General features: G+C 40.6%; 1 protein-coding gene across 1 annotated transcript in view; it reads left to right on the plus strand.

Moving 5' to 3' along the window:
- syt7b (synaptotagmin VIIb) overlaps nt 1-23,077 on the plus strand; it is a 189,188-nt gene that overhangs the window by 71,248 nt on the left and 94,863 nt on the right. The window contains exons 3-4 of the mRNA XM_051715768.1: nt 11,483-11,574; nt 15,524-15,658. Of these exons, the coding sequence (XP_051571728.1) occupies nt 11,483-11,574; nt 15,524-15,658 (227 nt within the window). The remainder of the gene's footprint in view (nt 1-11,482; nt 11,575-15,523; nt 15,659-23,077) is intronic.

Here is a 23,077-nt window from a genome sequence, read left to right on the forward strand (position 1 = left end):
GTCCTTTGACATCAGAGTTTGGTTTGTTTGGTTGGTCTGAAACTTGTTTTCTGTTCTTGAACATGGGGATCATGGGACATGGGAAATGTATGGAAGTGAACTGCTTGGTGATGTAAGTATAATAAATTTCTCATTACTGCTCGTCTCTGCACTACTTGCCTTCAGCTAGCAGCTTGCATTTTTCACATCTCTTTTAGTGCATCCATGGCAGACAGTCGCTACAGCCTTCCTTGCATGTGTTAAATCAGTAGTAAAATAAATGTGACAAAAACATAAGTAAAAAAGTTAAGTGAATAACGATTTCTATTTTTGGCAGTTTAGCTTCTGTAATAAACAGCAACAGAATATTTTATGAAAAATATATTTGATCAATATCAGTTCACTTCCAGCTTGCTTGAATCTCACAAAAACTGTTCCATGTTACATTGTACCACTAAAATAAAAAAGAAAACAAGAGCTTAAATAATATCTGTTTTTAAGACCATTTAGATTTTTGGCATGTAACATTGAATTGCATGTAGCAAATTTGTATTGAAATGTTATTTAAATCAGTCAAAATTTGAAGTCGTACAACAAATACTACCATGTTGCTTTAAAAGCAAAATATAATGTCTTTCCTTCTTTTGATTTAGGGGTGAAATATGACCCAGACATGTTCTTGTCAGGTTTCGTGATGCTAACAAGCGTGAGCCATGATAAAGTTCAAATGATCCAAACCCCAAACTCCCTTTCAAGTGGACTTCAATCCTGAACCTGTAAGGGCCAGTGTTATCCATTTAATTAAAGCAGCTTCAGCTAGTCTTTAGATGAACAACATAAGATCAACAGATCTTTAAAAAATTAATAAGTCAGAATACGTAATGCTGCACTGCAAGAAGCTTTTAAACCTCATACTGCCAAGCCGCAGTGATTCATATGTTTTTGCCCACAACACCCCACGCCCCACTCTGTGCCGACAGACTGCATGCATTCTCGTTTTCCTCCCAAACAGATTTGACAGTGCTCGGTGCTTTCAGGTCAAGATCACAAGAGTTTCTTTCTATCTGATTCAGTTCTGACTCTCTGAACATGGTGTGGAGTAGCTGATGCATTGTATGAAATAATTCCATACTGAGATGTGCAATTAGCATGTTTTTTTTGTTTTATTTTTACGATCAATGTAAAACAAAAAGCATGCAGAAGTGAGGTATTTATATACTGAAGAAATTTGATGTAATATTAAAAATATAAATGCTATCTCTGAAAAAGGTCTTTATGTTTTATCTTGTTTATAAAGACTGCACTGCCACATCTTTCAGAAAAATATTTTTCTTTTTGTAAAGTGTCAATCACTTTTCAATCATTCATCCTTTTTTCTTCCTTCCTTCATCCATCCATTCCATCAATGCATTCTTCCTTCCTTCCTTCCTTGCTTCCTTCCTTCCTTCCTTCCTTCCTTCCTTCATTGTTTTAGTCCTTCATCCATCCATCCACCATTCTTTCCTTCCTTCAACATCCATCAATGTTTCCTTCCTTCAACCATCCGTCCATCCATCCATCCACCCACCCATGCTTCCTTCCTTCCTTACTTGCTTGCTTGTTTCCTTGATTGCTTGCTTATTGCCTTGCTTGCTTCCTTCCTTCCTTCCATTCTTTAACATTGTAGCAGTTCGGGAAAGAAGGATGCGGGAACCGGAGTAACAAACAACAAAACTTTAATCAAAGAGAACATCAAACTGAAAACACAGCAACATAAACACACACACAGAGCAGCCGCATGTGTGTCTCTCTCTATCTCTGTGGCGTCCCCGGCTCTTCCCTTATCTCCCTTCCACTGATAAGGCAACTCAGCGCTGGCCGTGTATCCTCACGGCCTGGCCACACCCTCCTCCTTGTCACAATCTTTCACCGCCCAATTCAGGCCGGGGCACCATCCGGACTGGGTTACCCCCCCAACCCCCCCTCCCCCAATCTCTGGAGGGGAGACACTGCCCTTCCGGCCATTCCGCCACCCGATGGTCCTCCACGCCACCTGAGAATCTGAGAGAGACGAGGGCAGGGAGGGGGAGAGAGAAAGAGCAAGTGAGAGAGACAGAGAGAGAGAGATGAGAGAGAGAGAAAAGAAACGCTCTTCTTCGGCTCCCACGGGCACACCGCCCACCCAGTCCTCAGCCACTCCTCCACCCCCTGGCGGACGACAGCCACTCCTACATCCTCTGGTGGATGGCAGCAGTTCCTCCGTCACCTGGCGGATGGCAATGGCTCCTCCGCTTCCTGGCATATGGCAGCAGTTCCTCCTTCTGGCGGACAGCAGCGACTCCTGCACTTCCCGGTGGGCAGCGAATTCTCCCGGACAGCGTGCACTTCCTCCTTTCCCGGGTTTCGGCACCAGTGTAACAGTTCGGGAAAGGAAGATGCAGGAACCGGAGTAACAAAAAACAAAACTTTAATCAAACAGAACATCAAACTGACAACACAGCAACATAAACACACACAGAGCGACAATCGATCCATTCATCCATCCATCCACCATTCTTTTCTTACTTCAACATCCATGTAACTTTTCTTCTTTTAACCATCCACCTATTCATCCATTCTTTCATCCATCCATCCATCCACCATTCTTTCCTTCCTTCAACATTCATCTATCTTTCCTTCCTTTAACCATCTATTCATCCATCCATCCATCCATCCATCCACCTATGCTTCCTTCTTTCCTTGCTTCCTTCCTTCCTTCATTGCTTTAGTCCTTCATCCATCCACCCACCATGCTTTCCTTCCTTCAACATCCATCTATCTTTCCCTACTTCCTTCCTCTAACCATCCATTCATCCATTCTTCCACCATCCACCCATGCCTCCTTCTTTCCTTCCTTGCTTTCTTCCTTCCTTTAACATCCATCCATCCACCAATCCATCCATTTATCCATCCATCCATCCTCCCTTCCTTCTTTCCTTCCTGTAACCATCCATCCATTCATCCATCCATCCTCCCATGCTTCCTTCCTTCCTTCAACATCCATCCATTCATCCATCCATCATGCTTCCTTCCTTCTTTCCTTCCTTCCTTCCTACCTTTCCTCATTCTTTCGTTCAACATCCATCCATCCATCCTTCCATTTTTCCTTCCTTCCATGCTTCCCTCCTTCCTTCCTTGCTTGCACCTTCCTTCCTTTCTTCCAACCTACAACCATCCATCCATTGCTCCATTCTTCCATCCATCCATCCATCCATCCACCAGTGCTTGCTTGCTTCCTTCCTTCATTTCTTCAACATCCATCCATCCATCACCCATCCTTCCTTCCATTTTTCCTTCAACCATCCATCCATTCTTCACCCATGCTTCCCTCCTTCCTTCCTTGCTTGCTTCTTCCTTCCTTCCTTCCTTCCTTCCTTCAACCATCCATCCCTTCCTCCATTTTCTATCCATCCACCAGTGATTGCTTTCTTCCTTCCTTCATCAATTTTATAATTTTTAGGTCAGTATTTCCATGCCTGCATTCTTTTTTCTTAAACTTTTCCTTGTGATGTGTTTGAGGGGAATCATTTTTCAGTTAGAAATCATGCAAAGAAATGCAGATAAAGTGAAAAGAGAATTTTAGAGGAAAGAGCTGGGGACAGAGCGCTCAGCGTGCTCTTAACATGTACTCGTAACGTGCTCTTAACAGACATTTCGAGGACAGAGCTGGATATGTTTTGAGACTACCACCAAGAGACCACCTGTAAAAAAAATCTCCCTCCATCTCTCTCTCTCTTCTTTACAATCTCTCTTTCAGCCAATAATATCATAATTTCCCTCACTCCACTCATTTTTTTTTGGGGGGGGGGGGGAAATCCACCCCTATTTTTCCTCCATGTCTTTTCCCTTCGCTGTACCCCTTCTGCTGTGTACCTCCACCTGTCTTCTGCTCATCCCTTCACACTCTTTCTGTGTCATTTTCTCTTTGATTTCTCTCCCCCCTGCTCTTCTTCCCTCTCTGACTTTCCATGATCTCCCCCCAGCCTGCCTATCTACTGAAGATTTTATGATAGTCTTAAATCATAGATAAGACACTCTTGATAGCATATTCCATGCCTGTCAAAGATCTACACTGCATTTCTACTTTGAAAGCACTGCTTATATGTGAGAAGGGGTGCAGGAAGCATACGAATTTGTGCTTAGTATTATTGTGCAGTTTGTTCTTTTGGGGGCCATCAAAGTGGAAAGTGAACATATTTGTCCCGGATAACAGTATTTTTGCATATAGTATTAATCTTAAAGTCTACAAAAAAATCAAAATGTACCCTATTTGCATGTTATTCTAAACAAATAAATAAATAAATGTTCTGTTTGTAAACTTTATATCAAAATGTAATAACTTGCTCCACCTATGAAAAGTCTTTCTTTTTTAACTGATGTCACGAATTACTCTTACTTTTTCAACCCCTACTCTCCAACCTCTTGGATCCAATTTAGTATGTCACGGCAACTTTTTATGATCACCGATTCTTGTGTGATCCGTTTAATTAATTAGTCCCCAAAACTGCTAGCATTGGTTTTTGATAGGAAACAAATTATAATAAAAAGCATCTTTAGGTTCTCAATGCTTCATTTTGCACCACACAATTTAAATTTTGCGTGTCCATGAGTATGTCAGAAAGTGACTTGGGTGATGATGTAAAAAACTCAGCACTGTCAGTCGTGACCAAAGTCTTAGCTAAGATGCATATTGTACAGTCTAAAGTAAAAAGCTGCTGATGTGGACACTCTGTCGTGGGCTTCACCCAACATCACCCAACATTTGGCCATCATATCGTACAATCTGACCAGCAACAATTGTAAAGGAGATCAAAAAACTTTTAACAGTTTATTGCTGGCTTTAGCTGATTGATCTTATGCACTCTCTTTGCACAGCCTTTGTTTTAACTTTAGCTGTACTTTAGTTGTATAACAGCACAGCTGGATATGAAATTGACCCTGTATTAATGAGCAGGGAAATATAAATCAGAACAGTTATGCTACATTAGTCGACTACTCATCCAACAAACAACTAGTTGATTAGTGATGTTAAAGGAATAGTTCACCCAAAAATTTAAATTCTCTCATCATTTACTCACCCTCATGCCATCCCAGATGTGTATGTTTTTCTTCTGCTGCTGAACACAAATGAAGATTTTAGAAGAATATCTCAGCTAGTAGTAGTTCCATACAATGCAAGTGAATGGTGGCTAGAACTTTGAAGGTCCAAAAAGCACATAAAGGCTGCATAAAATTAATCCATATGATTCCAGTGGTTAAGTCCATATCTTCAGAAGCGATATGATAGGTGAGAAACAGATAATTATTTAAGTACATTTTTATAGTAAATGTCCACTTTAACTTTCACTTCCACATTCATCTTCTTTTGTTTTAGGTGTTTCGCATTCTTTGTGCATATCGCCACCACCTGGGCAGGGAGGAGATCATACAATAAAAAACTTCTTATATAATATTGATCTGATTCTCACCCACATTTATCATATGGCTTCTGAAAATATTAATTAAACCTCTGGAGTCATATGGATTAGTTTTACACTGCCTTTATATGCTTTTTGGACCTTAAAAGTTCTGGCCACCATTCACTTGAGTTGTGTGGATGCACAGAGCTGAAATATTCTTCTAAAAATCTTCGTTTGTAGAAGAAGAAAAAAAGTCATACACATCTGGGATGGTATGAGGGTGAGTAAATGATGAGAGAATTTAAATTCCCTATCTGTCACTCACTCGACGTTGTGTCAATGTAGTGACACTAGGGGTCACTCTTGGGAGCCCCAAACACCTCTGTTTTTTGAAAAAAGGCCAATGGGAATTGGCGAGTGAAATTTGTATGCCACTCCCCCGGACATACAGGTATAAAAGGAGCTGGTATGCAACCACTCATTCAGATTTTCTCTTCGGAGCCGAGCGGTTGCATTCAGTGCGCTGAATTAAATTCAAACTCAGTTCTCTTTACCATTCACTTAAAACTGCTGGATTTATGGCACATTTCAGCGGCTTCTCCCCCTCTGCACACGTGGAGTGCAGAGAACGCCCCTGGGCGCTTCGGCAGAGCAAAAAGAGTATATTCTAAAAGAGTATATTTTCTTTCTAAAAGAGCGGCACACACGGAAATGTCTTTTTAAAGGTGGCTTTCCGTTTGTGTGTTATTCCTGGTTGCGGTCGTTATCTCTCCACTTCTGATGGCCACGATCGCTGCCTTACGTGTCTGGGCGCTGCCCACGCGGCGACATTATTCGTGGATGGGTCTTGTCCTCATTGTGAGAACATGACCATGCCAACATTGCGGTCGCTGATTGCATTCGTAAGAAAGCAGCGGCTCCCCGCCTCGGTCCTTCTACCTACGGGTATGAAGGTTAGCACTGGGGGTTATTTGGGGACCTCAATGGGAGCACCTCTGCTGGGTAAACCCCCACAGACCTCCCATTCCCCAGCACGCTCGCTTGCCCTGGTCGGGCTCTCAGATGAGACTGCCAGCTTGTCTCACGGCAAGTTCGACCTCTTATTCGGAGCCCAGGAAGATGATGAGTTATCGAGTGCAGCATCGGAGAGCGGGCTCATCCACTCTGATGTGGAAGCCTCTGCTGGGCTCCCTCCTTTGGGTGTGGTCGACCAGTCTCAGGCCGACACGGAGATGGCGGACATGCTTTCCCGGGCAGCCGCGAGTGTTGGGGTAGAGTGGAACCCTCCACTCTCCCCTGAACCCTCGAGGTTCGATGATTGGTTCACGGCCATGCCCCGCCCCGGTCTCTTTCTTCCCGGAAGTGTATGAGGAGCAGACAAGATCGTGGGGGGCAACTTTTACTGCCCGATCCCAATCTTTCAGCTCCCCCACTCTCACTACCCTCGATGGTGAGGCAGCCAAGGGGTATTCGGTGATCCCCCAGGTGGATAAGGCACACTTGTGCCTGCAGAGCGCCGCCACCTGGCTCGGGCACCCGAAGCTGTAGGTTTATGTCATCCCTGACAGCTAAGGCCTACGGTGCCGCTGGACAAGCCACCTCAGCCCTGCACGCCATGGCTTTCCTGCAAGTTCACCAAGCCATGGCGCTAAAAGAGCTGCACGAGGGTAGTTCTGACCCGGGATTGATGCAGGAACTGCGCTCGGCGACCGACCTCGCTCTCCGGGCGACAAAGGTCACGGCGCAGTCTCTCGGGCAGGCGATGTCCCAGTGAGACTAAGGCTGAATTTCTGTTGACTTTTTATTGTTAAGTATGCATGCACATCTCTTTCTGAATGTGTGTTTACACACTGCTTGACCATGTTAGTATTTGTTTCTCTTGTCCACAGAGTGAAACAGACAGAGATGAAAACCAACCCAGTGTGGGCATGTTTGTGCCACAGCTGGGCATGCAGGGGTGGGGGGTCCGCCACTGGAGCGCCAAACCTGCAAAAATGGGACGGTGAACGGCAGTTGTGATGACGGCCATGCACACCTGACATGTGACCCAGAGAACAAGGAAACCACTCTTTTGTTGAAGTTTTGGGTACCACAGCCTCTTGGGCATCCGTAGAAGCGGATCTCCTCGTCCCTGGGTTCGAAGCCTTCCTAGGGTTCTTGGCGGCCGGTCGTGAGATGGGTGGCGTCTGCTTCCTGCAGTGGGCTCCATGCCGGGGCCGGGCCGTGGGGGTGGGCTGTGGCAGAGCCAGTGCTGTTGCTGCAGGAGGACGCCCTTGGCAACGAGCAGATGGAGTGGGGGGTCTTGAACCACGCCGGGGCAGGATGTGTTGAATGGCCTACGTCTGCTGCTTCACCGCCGAGAACTGCTGGGCTAAGTCCTCGACGGTGTCGCCAAATAGGCCAACCTGGGAGATGGGGGCATCAAGGAACCGTGCCTTGTCGGCCTCTCTCATCACGACCAGGTTGAGCCAAAGGTGGCGCTCCTGGACCACCAGGGTGGACATCACCTGCCCAAGAGACCGCGCTGTGACCTTCGTCGCCCGGAGAGAGAGGTCAGTCACTGAGTGCAGTTCCTGCATCAATCCCTGGTCAGAACTACCCTCGTGTAGCTCTTTTAGCGCCTTGGATTGGTGAACTTGCAGGAGAGCCATGGCATTCAGGGCGGAGGCGGCTTGTCCAGTGGCACTGTAGGCCTTAGCCGTCAGGGACGACTTAAACCTACAGGCCCTGGACGGGAGCTTCGGGTGCCCGCGCCAGGTGGCGGCTCTCTGTGGGCACAAGTGCACCGCGAGCGCATTGTCCACCTGGGGGATCACAGAATACCCCTTGGCTGCCCCACCATCGAGGGTAGTGAGAGCGGGGGAGCTGAAAGATTGGGATCGGGCAGTAAAAGGTGCCCCCCACGATCTTGTCAGCTCCTCGTGCACTACCAGGAAGAAAGGGACTGGGGCGGGCGCGGCCGTGAGCGGCGCTCTGGGCCCAGGAACCAATCATCGAGCCGCAAGGTTTCAGGGGAGAGTGGAGGGTTCCACTCTACCCCGACGCTCGTGGCTGCCCGGGAAAGCATGTCCGTCATCTCCGCATCGGCTTGAGACTGGGTGACCACACCCAAAGGAGGGAGCCCAGCCGAGGCGTCCGTGTCAGAGTGGACGAGCCCGCTCTCCAGTGCTGCGCTCGATAACTCATCGTCTTCCCGGTCTCCGAATAAGTGGTCGAACTCGCCGTGAGACGAGCCGGCGGTCTCATCCGAGAGCCCAACTGGGGCAAGCGAGCATGCTGGGGAATGGGAGGTCCGTGGGGGTTTACCCGGCGGAGGTGCTCCCATTGAGGTCCCCAAATCGCCCCAAGTGCTAACTGGCATGGCCTCATACCTGTAGGTAGAATGACTGAGGTGGGGAGCCGCTGGGGTGGCTTGCTTTCTTACGAATGCAAGCCACGACCGCAATGTTGCCTTGGTCATGTTCTCGAAATGAGGACCAGACCAATCCACGAACGATGTCTCCGCGTGGACAATGCCCAGACACATAAGACAGCGATCGTGGCCATCAGAACCGGAGAGATAACGACCGCAACCAGGAATAACACACAAACAGAAAGGCATCTTTAAAAAGACGTTCCGTGTGTGCCACTCTTTTAGAATGAAAACATACTCTTTTTAGAATATACTCTTTTTGTTATTCTGCCGAACACCCAGGGGCGTTCTGTGCACTCCACAGGTGCAGGGGGAGAAGCCACTGAAATGCGCCATAAAATCCAGCAGATGAGGTGAATGAACTTGCGGATGAATTCAGCTTCAGTGAATAGAACCGCTCGGCTCCAAAGTGAAAATCTGAATGAGTGGTTGCATACCAGCTCCTTTTGTACCCGTATGTCCAGGGGAGTGGCATGCAAATTCCACTCGGCAATTCCCATTGGCCTTTTTTCAAAGATCAGAGGTGTTTAGGGCTCCCAAGAGTGACCCCTAGTGTCACTACATCGACACAACTTCGAGTGAGTGACAGATAGGGAAACTTTGTTAGTGCATCATTAATATCTTGCCATGTTGTTTTTTTCTCATCATATATTTGTCAACAGTATGGTTTAATTAAAATTGATCACCAAAATAAACAAAATAAAAGACTTTGTCAACAAAAACTTTCAGCAGGAATTTAACTGAGACAGATGCCATTTATTTTAAATGAAAGTTGCTTTCTCAATGTTCGTCTATGTAAATGAGTGCCATTGCTCAGGATGTTTTTACCTGTATATAAACACACTTGTATCACTCCTCTTTTGTTACCATTTATTACACCGATAGACAGATCATTGCAGAGGAGCGACTGCATGCTGGCAGGCGGTATAATTTAAATGCTTGAAACTGGCATGCTATTGCTGTGCCTGGGCCAAGATTCTGTTTTTCTTCCTGCCATTCGGATCATTTATCATCTCTTACACAACTGCTAGCGTCTGATGGCTTTCAGAGGACTTTGTAATGAATCCTCCACCTGCAGAATCACTTTTAGATGGATCGGCCAATCAAAAGATAGTGTGGAGGAATGCAACTTTGACAGACAGAAAATGATGAAATTAGCCTTTATGTAACTGGTTACATTATCAATTGAGTTGTCTGCCAATAGCAACTGTTTAGTGCTTTGTGTATTATGGAAGCATATTCCATAATAGTTGAGTGTTTTCTCAAACTAAACTGTGAGACTAAGGCTGAATGTCTGTTAACTTTTTATTGTTAAGTGTGCATGCACATCTCTTTCTGAATGTGTGTTTACACACTGCTTGACCATATTAGTATTTGTTTCTCTTGTCCACAGAGTGAAACAGACAGAGATGAAATCTTAGGTTGCAAAAAATTATAATAACTTGACTTGAGACTTGACTCAGACTCGTAGGCAATTGACTTGAGACTTGACTTGGACTTCAAATCAGAGACTTGTGAACAACAGAAGTCTTTATGTGTTCAAGGAGAAATATTTTTTGAGTGAATGACAAGGATAATGTGAGGCAACAATGGACCAATTTCACTCTCTTGCTTTTTCCTGTGAAAATGTGTGGTTATTTACTTACTTTTTTGCCAGGAAATCCCTTGAAGTAATACATAATATATATATATATATATATATATATATATATATATATATATATATATATAAATGAATGGTCCTGCAACAGAGAAAAGTGTTACCAAAATATATTTAAGACTTGACTTGGATTTGTAACAAAAGGCTTGACTTGGACTCTGCGTGAAGGACTTCTCTGAGAACGTCAAGAATATCTCTGAGTCTCTGTTTAGCATTTTATCACATTTTTTGGTATAGCACACAAATTGTTGACACACTTTTCTGCAAAAGTGAAATTCAAATTTGTCTGTTTCAAAACGTGGAGATTCCTACATAGTTCAAACATACCTATGATACAGCCCAACAAGGCTTGTTCAGAAGCCCAAAAGGTTATGAAACAGTCTTTGTCTCTTATTAGCGAGAAAGTTCATTACTGGCACATCACTCATTAGAAAGGGCACCTACACACTGACGCTGGGTCAGAGAAACCTGCAAATCCATTGATTTCAATGGGGATTGTACGGACATAAAAGAAAAGGGTTTGTAAAAGTGTCTGTCTGTCTTTCACTTTTCTGATGTAGGCATCCGTTTACCAATAAAAATTTCAGTCAAGCAGGTCCAGTTGAATTTTTGGAAATCCAATTTGCTATATTCCAGCTTGATTTAAAAACTCTTTCCAAACACTTAAAATTTATCTCTCACGTTCCCATCTGTCAAATGCTCCATCAGAGCTTTACTAGTGTGTACCGTAAGTGCCCTGATGCTTTCAGACTTGTCATTACCATCTGTGTCAAACCTCTGTTTGGCCACTGTTGGTGTGTACTAATGTAGCTATATCAGTGCAGTGTTGTCATAAAAACTGCCATTGAATTTTTAGTTAAAATGTGACTTGCAGGAATCATCCATAATTTGCTGAAACATGGCACTTTACCAAATTATAACAATCTACCATTTTCCATCCATTTTTAAATTTTCTTATATTTATCTCTCTCTCTCTCTCTCTCTCTCTCTCTCTCTCTCTCTTTGTGTCTGAAGGGGAAGAGGAATAAGCCAGGGGTGGAGACAGCAGGAACCCCAGACTCGGTGTCTGTGTCTGGGAGAGGCAGAGGAGAAAATAAAGCCATCAAGTATGTGCCTCCTGCAGGGCCTAACTATTGCAGTTAATGTCTCGGTAATGAGGAAAATAATAATGCTAGTGCTACTCAGCATTGTGCATAGTGCTGAAAAGTCTAAGGCTGTGTTCCGAATTGAATATGTCCATACGATGCAATAAACTGAATACTGCATACTATTTTCACTAGTATATGAAAACATAGTATGTGAAAAGCTATAGAATTCAAACAGTAGTATGCTACAATGTTGTCACGTGACCTCATAACATTGCATCTTTAATGTAGAGAGTGGCCTCCAGTTATCATTTCAGAAATTATATTTGATTTGACATTTTATATCACACCATCATTGTAATTTATTGAGGAGAATCAGTTTGACAGCTATATCATAATTTCAGGGTTCCCACGGTTATGGAAAACCTGGAAATATCAGGGAATTTTACAATTGTGTTTTTCAGACATAGAAATGTCATGAAAATTAATACAGTCTCAAAAGTCATGGAAAAGTCATGGAAATTTTACATTTTCTAGATTTTCCTCTGCTCTAAAATATTAAATGAGCTAGATATTGCCTTTGTTTAGAGCAAAACTTCCTTGCAATCCAATATGATGTCCGATTTGTAATTGAATTGTTCTTTAGAGCCAGTTCTTTTCAGTGAATTAGTCTAAATGATTGGGAACCCTGTAGTTTGAAAGTGATCTGTCACATTTGATTCTCACTCCATCTGTAGCATTTTTCATGATCAACACTGTTCATTAGTTCATTCCATCGCAACTTCAAAGAAAAGCGAGTGTTTTCGTAATACCATACTACTCTTTTTGCAGCATACAGTGTATAAACTGTGCAGAGCATGCAGATTTTTTTTACTACATTTGCCAAAATGTGCTGTGTACCAGCAGAAAACACAGCGAGGGATAGTGTCCCACAATGCAATGCACACAATTTTCCCCCCAATATTTTTAAACTAAAGCAACAAATGGAGCAGAATTTATTAAAAATGGTGATTAAAAATGGTGAATTGATATCTAGATGCCATTTGCTAAATTAAACATTCACTGTAGAGATCATGAGATCACGTGACAACAACATAGGCGGTACACTACTATAGTGATAGTGAAATAAAGGATTGCAGCAACACTGATTTAAAATGGTAAATGCGATCGCGCCTTTATCCAACAATGATGTGCACATTACAGACACTGGGCATGCGAGGCTGAGGAAAAAAGGGCACATTATGTGTCATTATTCATATGTTTAAGCAATTTGAGCAAAGTAAGTTAATTGTCATTTTCTTGCTCAATTACAAAATATAGTAATTTATATTCTGAAATATTTGGAGAATAGATTTGGAAAAGTGATTTGAAAATATGCTGAGACACATGCCTTTTGATGATCATTTGTTTCTAAGTTTTCTACATTAACAAAATAGTTACTGGATTTGTTAATCCTATGACCATGCTTGATTTGACTGTACATGACAGAATTTATGTAAACTTACATTTTTTGTTTAGAAAATGTTCCCATTATATGATATGCAAATCTATCATGCACATGCAATGTTCTTCCATTATCATCTGTTTGTAAAGGTATCAATTTAGTAATGATAACAAGGTATCGGAGCTGTTGCTATACTGAAACCAACATTTTGGCCAACCCTACACTAGTATTCCAGTCTGAACACAGCCAGTGTTTATTGACAAGGGCCAGTATGAGCAAACCACAGGAATAAACTCTGACCACTTTAAAAGTAATGACTGCGAGTGAAACGATGGCTTCCACACACTTGACGATGTTGATCAGTTCAGCATTCCGAAGCAGAACACTTCCAGCACTGGTCCACTTGGAGCACTGGCTCTGATGGCCACTGCAGACAGAATATTAATCAGCCAATGCTCTAATTAGACACAAATGCAGCTCACACCAGATGGATACTGTTTTCATATCAGTATGAGAGGCCAGTCAGCTAATCACCTGTGACCACACAAGGGCAGGGAGAGCTGTTCCACTGCCGATTTCGTTGTGTTCTTCAGACTGCGAATGAGGCACTAGAGTTTCCTAAAGGTGTGGAACCTACAACACCAACGAAGAGCATATAAATGCAATTGACAAACGCAGTCTGCTTAACAAAATAACACAAAAACAGTGATACATTTTCTTGTCTTACACACCTTGTAAACATTCCCGTTGCAGGGTGGACATCTCCAAAATCTAATTGGAATCAGCAGTCAGCTAACTTGGAGTCCATATATGCTTTTTCCTGCAACTGTACTGTATGTGTGCATCAGTGTTTCTGCAGGATTTTGTTTTTGTTGAAGGGTGGCCCAAATTATTATTATTTTTTTTTTTTTCATGTTTTGCTCCATTCCACTGTGCTGCGTCTAGCTGTTTTTGAATGCACAAATGCATCCTGTGTGAACGGTCTTTTATTATGCATTTTTTCATATTGACCGAACAGTTTTAAAATAACAATCAAATATCCCAAAGACTTCAATTGATGGAATATTCTGAATAAATCAATCAATCAAGTCAATTAATCAATCAGTCAGTCAATCAATCAGTCAGTCAGTCAGTCAGTCAGCCGGTCAATCAGTCGGTCAGCCAGTCAAGCAATGATTCAATCAATCTCAGAACTCTGTAGCATTAGCCTAGCAACAACCAAGCAACACCCTAGAAGCAATTTAAAACACTCTTTTTAATAGCGCCTTATCAACAACCCAAAACAACTTAGCAACTACTTGGCAACTTCCACTCACAAAACTTTAACAACCACATAGCAAGGCATATATAACTGTTTTCAAACAATTTATGGCTTATATAACCTTTCCAACTTTAAAACTCTCTTCAAACTGCTCAAGTATCGAAACTACTTAAGGCCTCAGACAGGCTGTCAGACATTTCATTTCTAAAGTATTAAATTTACTTTAAAGCAATAATAAGTATATTGTGACATGTTATTGTTACTGTGATATACAATTATTCACACCATGATGTAAGATTTTGATCATACCGCCCACCCCCTATTTGGAAGTCTTGCTTCTAGTAGGATGTTTACTTGTCTTTTTTTTTTTTTTTTCATGAAGATTAGAGGTTTGAAACTACAATAGGTTATGAAAGACTGTGAAAGAGTCTGAGTCACAAAGCAAGTGTACTGACAGCATAAAATAAATATGGCTTTAAAGAGGTTTGTTCTTGGTATCCATCTCAAAGCTATTTCTAGATAGATCAGCTGTTCTGCTCTCCTCTTAGAAATGTTTTACTTTTTCAGTACTTAATGCCATGTAGAAACAATACTCTTGAGCACTTTACTAAAGTATTGGCTAGATTGTTCTACTTTGCCAGTAGTGCTGGGTGGTATGACCAACATCTTATATCACATATTATTCATAGAATTTTTTTATCACACTAACAGCATATCATGATTTAGCTTAAGTCCAGTTAAATTAAACTCTAAAATTCTTTATACTGCATTTTAGGTAAACATGTGATAATGCCAGTTTCTAGACAATCAATTAAATTAAATACTTAACAAATGAAAATTATTTCATCTCATTTGATTATTTTATATACACAGTATATCGCTTCTATTATGTATTATATTATATAGCAGATCAAGCAGCTGATATGCCGTGGTATAAATGGTATAGCAGAATCTTAAACCATAGACACCCTTGATGAAAAGAAAATCAGCTAAAACCAGTCAAAGCTGGATTGCTGGTCTCCCAGTCTGGTTAGGCTGATCTTTTGGCTGGCTTAGAAGAGTTCTGGACAGTTTTCAGCTGGTTAGTGTGACCAGCTGGCCTCCTGGCTTTTACTTTTCTCTCTTACTGGACTGCATTTCTATCTGAAAGCTCTGTTTTCTACTCACTCTCTCCTTTTTTGGTGTTTTTTATTTCTGTCCTTTTTCTTCATGAGGCTGCATTGTGACGTTCTGACCTGTATCTCTTTCTCTTTCTCTGGTCTAAGTGATCTAGACAGGGATTTTTGGAATAACAATGACAGCAGCACTGTGCAGCAGCGCTGGAGCTCCTATCCTCCCAAGGAGTTCCTCCTAAACATGTCCCCCTACGCCCCCTATGGAGACCCTCGCCTCACGCCCAAGTGAGTCTCGGTTACGGCTGGTAAGGGACCCCTTCTCTCTGCGCAGGGCTGTACTGAAAGGGGAAGGCCATCCTCTTCCCTGAGCTAAGTGCATTCATTCCTGTCTCTTCCATTCCATGATCCCTATTAGCTAACAACGGTTCTTCTGTGTCCTCATAGTAATGACAGAAACCAATAAGGTTGAATCTCAAAAATGAAATGTCTGAGTCATATTTCCAAGATAAGTTGTCTATGAAATTATATTTTGCATAAAGACAATGATGCCTACTTTTAGGACCATTCGGAAGACGATTAAAAAAAAAAACATAATTTATTCACCCTCATGTTGTTCCAAACTATATGACTTTCTATCTTCCGTGGAACACAAAAGGAGATATTTGGCAGAATGTTAGCCTCTGTCACATTTACTTGAAGCGTATGGAAAAAATAATTTTCATTATTGTAATACAGTAATTAATTCTACTATAGAAATGTACTTTATAATGTAAATATTCTATTATATTTATTCCCAATTACAGTATTGAGAATAAGGTTTTTTTTTCCCTGCAAAAAAAACAGTGGGCTACTGAGAATGTGGTGTAAAATGTGCCTTATTGTCATGAAAGTATTGTCACAGTGCCAAAAATCTTAATAATGCTAAAATGGGCTTAATTTTCCTTGTGTAAATATAATTTCTTATTTATTGTTTTTCTTTTGGTGTTAGGGTGAAATATGACCTGGACATTTCTAAAAGGAATAGTTCATCCAAAAATTTAAATTATCTCATCATTTGCTCACCTTCATGCTATCTAAGATGTGTATGACTTTCTTTCTTCTGCTGAATACAAATAAAGATTTTTAGAAAAATATCTCTGCTCTGTAGGTCCATACAATGCAAGTAAATGGTGGCCAGAACTTTGAAGGTCTAAAAAGCATATAAAGGCAGCATAAAAGTAATCGATATGACTAGGGCTGGGTATTAAAACAGATTTCCCAGTTCGATTTCGATTCAATTGGATATTGATTCATATGGGTATATTTCAGTTATAATGTTCCTTTTGCTTACATATGAAAGAAATTCTTTCCCAGCTAATGCTGTTAATTATACAGGGGACCTCCTTACTAGATATATTATGAAAATATAAATTTTACCTATTATATTTAGTTTATATTTAATTATATTAGTTTCTCATCATTTTGGACACATTTTGGCTTTAATAAATAAGATATTATATTTCATATAATATTTTTTGTTACATGTTTATTGTTTAATTGCATAATTTGTACTATTTACACATATTTACATTGATTTGTTGAACACGATCTAAAACCGGTACTGTCTCTTTAACAAAAAATGTGCATTTCTGTAAAGAGAGTCTTTTAATGAGCGCACGTTAACGAGAGAGGACTTGAATGGCTTAATCTAATTTTTGTCATGCATGATTAGAATTAAACTTTTATTTTTTGTTGTTTTTGATCAACAACTGACTGTAGAGGACCGAAAGGGTATTAAATGAGACATTATTCAATGGGTTGCGTGGATGTTGTCTTTGGACACGCATTACGTGGAGTAACTTTTACTCTCAACATGCAGTGAAATGATCACGCTGCTAAATACTCTACCACTATACTACACAATTAGTGTAGTGTAATGTAAACATATACCAGCCAGTTGCCCAGTTTATACTTTTTAGTCGCATATCGTGAAATTTGATTGCAAATGCAAGTGATTTCTTCTCATTGTATTGGAGGGTTGCGCATAGAGTAAAAGATCGATCTTGGGATTTAAGAATCGATATCAAGATCATTCAAAAAAACAGTGGCGGTTCTAGCTTGTATGGCGCCCTGGGCGAATGCCCCCAAAATTGTTGACTTTTGATGTGTGGGTGCCTCGTGCTGCCCCCCTGCAAGATGCCGCCCTGGGCAACGGCACATGTCGCCCATGCCTAAATCCGCTACTGCAAATGAAGATCGGGATGTATCGCAGTTACAGAAATATTCAAACCAGCCCATCTGGCACCAACAATCATGTCACGGTCCAAATCACTGAGATCAAATTTTTGACCCATTCTGATGGTTGATGTGAACACTAACTGACGCTCCTGACCCGTATCTGTATTATTTTATGCACTGCACTGCTGCCACACAATTGGCTGATTAGATAATTGCATGGATGACTGTTGGTGCTAGGTGGGCTGGTTTGAGTATTTCTGTAACTGCTGATCTCCTGGGATTTTCAGTCTCTAGAATTTACTCCGAAACAAAAAACATCCAGTGAGTGGCAGTTCTGTGGAGGATAATACCTTGTTGATGAGAGAGGTCAACAGAGAATGGCCAGACTGGTTCGAACTGACAAAGTCTTCGGTAACTCAGATAACCGCTCTGTACAACTGTGGTGAGAAAAATAGCATCTCAGAATGCTATTCTGAGATGCGGGTTGGCAATGTTTTGGTGGCACGAGGGGGACCTACACAGTATTAGGCAGTTGGTTTTAATGTTGTGGTTGATCGTTGAGTGAACGATCCAGAGAAAAACCTTTTTCACGATCTTTATGTGGATTCTTTTCACAAAATTCATCAATAAATATAATAGCATATGTTGCAGAAAACTATTAAGTTGTTAAAAAAAAAAGACTTTCATGCAAAACACTTCTATGATGAGCATATATAAAAAAAAAAATTGATATTTTCTGGGGCTTAGAGTAAAACATTTCATGTGGTGTCAAGAGAAAAATTCAAAAGTCTCATTAAAAGCTGAAAATCTTGAATCCATTACTGTCTGCTTTTTTTTTTTTTTTTTAAATAAGCAGTGAAAGCGGACACCTTTAGATCCTCAAAACATCTGGTATTTATTTTGACTTTGTGTGTGTGTGTGTGGGCAGGTTTAAGTGGTTTACGAGGACATTTATTTAGGTCGCAAACTGGTAATTACAAGGGTATTATGCTATAAATGTGTTTTATGAGGACATTTCTAGTGTCCCCATAATTCAAATTGCTTAAAAAACATACAAAACAATGTTTTTTTGAAAAGTTTTTTGTGAGGGTTAGGTTTAGGGGTAGGGTTAGGGTTAGGGGATAGAATCTATAGTTCGTACAATATAAAAATCATTATGTCTATGGGGAGTCCTCACAAGGATAGCGGCACCAACATGTGTGTGTGAGAGACTGTGTGATTTACCTTTTATTAGTTTTTCAACATTTTAATGAAAAAAAAAACATATCTACAACATCAGTAAACAGTCATATACTGTCTTTGATATCACAGCACAAAACTCCTAACATAAAGACATTGTATCATATATACATATTCAACCCCCATCCTCATCTAAAGGACCCTATAGAGGAAAAAAAATATATATATATATATATATATATATATACTTTTGTGCTCAAAAGTTTGCATACCCTAGCAGAAATTGTGAAATTTTGGCATTGATTTTGAAAATATGACTGATCATGCAAAAACAAAACTGTCTTTTATTTAAGGACAGTGATCATATAAAGCCATTTATTATCACATAGTTGTTTGGCTCCTTTTTAAATCATAATGGTAACAGAAATCACCCTAATGACCCTGATCAAAAGTTTACATACCCTTGAATGTTTGGCCTTGTTACAGACACACAAGGTGACACACACAGGTTTAAATGGCAATTAAAGGTTAATTTCCCACATCTGTGGCTTTTAAAATTGCAATTAGTGTCTGTGTATAAATAGTCAATGAGTTTGTTAGCTCTCAGCCAGTCAGTACTGTTCAATCACTTATTAAGAAGTGGAAAATTCGGGGATCTCTTGATACCAAGCCAAGGTCAGGTAGACCAAGAAAGATTTCAGCCACAACTGCCAGAAGAATTGTTCGGGATACAAAGAAAAACCCACAGGTAACCTCAGGAGAAATACAGGCTGATCTGGAAAAAGACGGTGTGGTTGTTTCAAGGAGCACAATACGACGATACTTGAACAAAAATGAGCTGCATGGTCGAGTTGCCAGAAAGAAGCATTTACTGCGCCAATGCCACAAAAAAGCCCAGTTACAATATGCCCGACAACACCTTGACACGCCTCACAGCTTCAGGCACACTGTAATTTGGAGTGACGAGACCAAAATAGAGCTTTATGGTCACACTATGTTTATAGAAGGGTCAACAAGGCCTATAGTGAAAAGAATACCATCCCCACTGTGAAGCATGGTGGTGGATCACTGATGTTTTGGGGGTGTGTGAGCTCTAAAGGCACAGGGAATCATGTGAAAATTGATGGCAAGATGAATGCAGCATGTTATCAGAAAATACTGGCAGACAGTTTGCATTCTCCTGCATGAAAGCTGCGCATGGGATGCTCTTGGACTTTCCAGCACGACAATGACCCTAAGCACAAGGCCAAGTTGACCCTCCAGTGGTACCAGCAGAAAAAGGTGAAGGTTCTGGAGTGGCCATCACAGTTTCCTGACCTTTACATCATCGAGCCACTCTGGGGAGATCTCAAACGTGCGGTTCATCAAGACGACCAAAGACTTTGCATGACCTGGAGGCATTTTGCCAAGACGAATGGGCAGCTATACCACCTGCAAGAATTTGAGGCCTCATAGACAACTATTACAAAAGACTGCACGCTGTCATTGATGCTGAAGGGGGCAATACACAGTATTAAGAACTAAGGGTATTCAGACTTTTGAACAGGGGTCATTTAATTTTTTTCTTTGTTGCCATGTTTTGTTTTATGATTGTGCCACTCTGTTATAACCTACAGTTGAATATGAATCCTATAAGAAATAAAAGAAATGTGTTTTGCCTGCTCACTCATGTTTTCTTTAAAAATGGTACATATATTACCAATTCTCCAAGGGTATGCAAACTTTTGAGCACAACTGTATATATTTTGACATTTTTATGAAAATGTTCAATTTTATGTTCAGGTCATGTGGTGTAACCATGAGAAAACTTCTTGATATTTTTGACACAAAAATTATTTATAAAAAAATATTTTTAATTAGGGATGGGAATCGTAAGGAATTTAACGATTCCGGTTCCGATTCCTCTTAATGATTCTGGTTACTTAACGGTTCCAGTAATTCCTTTAGTACCTTTTTTTAAAAGAATGATTTGGAAATGAGAAATGCAATTCTTTTTGTATTTACTAACCTCTGCTATCTGTTACCAAATCTACAGAGCAGATATAACTAATCAGAAATAAATGTAATACAATTCTTATAAAATATGTGTTTGCAGACTTTTAAGAGACATAATTACAATCCAATAATAGATCCTAACTATACAGTATATATATATATATATATATATATATATCCACTTATTACAACAAAACTTGTGTTTAATTATACATTGTCAAAATACATTATTTTAAAATAAAAAACATTAAATAAACAGTAACAGTTCCAGAGACAGTTTAGACTGTGTTTGTAGCCTAATGTTGTACTTCAGGCTTGTGAGATTCCAACAGTTTTATTTAATTTTGAGTTGGGCATTCATAGCTTACACAGCAGTGTAAGATTACTTGGAAGCGTTGTATGTTTTGCAATGTAGATTCAAAAGAACCGGCTTATTAGAATAATTTTTTAGGTAATCGGACTATACCGGAAAGCGCCGAATGTTTTGTGCTGTAGATTCAAAAGAACTGGCTCCTTTGAATAATTATTTTGGGAATCAAAATATAACGGAAGCACATATGTTTCGTGTTGTAGATTCAGAAGAGCTGGCTAGAGATCGGGAATCAAATACACTGGTAGAGCTGTGTGTTTGACGGCAGTAGAGCGCAGCGCTGCTGCAGAGATGTGCTGTTGGAAACACAGTCAGAGTAAATAGGACTGTGTTCCAAAAACCGAAATTCACAAAGATCATACGATTCTGGTAATATTTTTACCTTGAAAAATGCGTTTGCAAACTTTTTTGAAAGTAAGGATTATGTTGATTTTTCCTTCATGTATTCAGGGTGTAAAGTATTATAATAATTTTTACATGATGGTTACACCACATGGCATTTTTAAAGTTTACATTTTTGTAGAAAATGCTATTAAGATTTTTCAAAAATTGGACACAAAGATTACATTTCTAATAACTTGACACAAGTGTTTTATAATAGATTTCTAAATGATTACATATTTTTTAACACCTCGGACAGCCTTATTTGTCAATGATCCATAAGCATTAGCATTAGTTTCAAACTCACATCATATTGCTTAACCACTGCAGTCTATGGATTACTGTTATGCTGCCTTTATATGCTTTTTAGACTTTTGAGTTTCTGGCCACCATTCACTTGCATTGTAAGGACCTACAGACCTAAAAAAAAAAAAAAAAAAAAAAAGAAAATGTGTACTGCAGAAGAGAGAAAGTCATACACATCTGGGATGGCATTAGGTTGAGTAAATGATGAGAGAATTTTCATTTTTGGGTGAACTATCCCTTTAAAGGTCTTTGTGAGATTGACCCATAAGCTGACACTTAATGTTCGGCTGAAAACGTGATGACTTGTTTTAAACATTTTACTTCTTTCTGTGAGGTCAATTTGAGCAATCCACAAAGCATACCGAATGTATGCCAGTCACGTCAGTTATACATTTCCCATTGACCCCATCTGTAAGAGCTATATCTAGGGCAATCCATATTATTTTCTAGCATTCTAGTAGGCTTATTATCATTTAGTGTAGACCACAATCCAGACTGAAACGAGAACTGTCCAATCTATGGGTCAAGACATCACTCTCTCTTCCTCAAAGAGACATGAGTTTGGTTCCACCGAGGGTTCTGGGGTTAGCTGCAGTCTTACGTTTCCTTGTGTTTTAATTGCGTAATTGAAGTCATTATCTTGGAGGGGAAGTAGTCTTTTCTGGCTTATCTCCCAGGATAAATGGCAATCTAATTGATAGCAGACAGTAATGGATGCAGGAGGCTGGAGGTCTCCACCACTTTTCATCCACATGCTAAAAATTACAGTCTACATTCCTTCCAACAAACATGCACTCATAACATCAGAGTGTTCACTAGAGTCAGAATGAATCTTTGATCAGTATACAGTATTCAGTAATCCACTCTACAATCACAAAACTTGGCCGTATGCGGAACCAATCACTTTACCCCATCTTCTTACATCATCACATCTTAGAGGATGAGATAGTACTGTAGCTCTGTTCAGGTGTCAAGAAGGTGCTTCTGTAATAGTCTGGTTCTGTCCTTAGGGATTGTTCACCCAAAAAGGAAAATTCTTTCATCATCTACACCAGGGTCAAGGAAGGGCAACTGGGAACATAGTCCCAGGCCCTGGAACGAGGGAGGCCCACTAATGTCCATTATGCTATAACCTACTCATTCAGCCTAGAGTAGGTGGGCCCACCAATAAATTGGTTTCAAGTAACGGCCAAGATCTGCATAAACTCATTACGCTTTTGTAATTTTCCAATGGAATTCAAAAGGAGATATTTTGC

Source organism: Myxocyprinus asiaticus, chromosome 2 (genome assembly GCF_019703515.2).
Source record: "Myxocyprinus asiaticus isolate MX2 ecotype Aquarium Trade chromosome 2, UBuf_Myxa_2, whole genome shotgun sequence".
Classification (NCBI taxonomy): Eukaryota; Metazoa; Chordata; class Actinopteri; order Cypriniformes; family Catostomidae; genus Myxocyprinus; species Myxocyprinus asiaticus.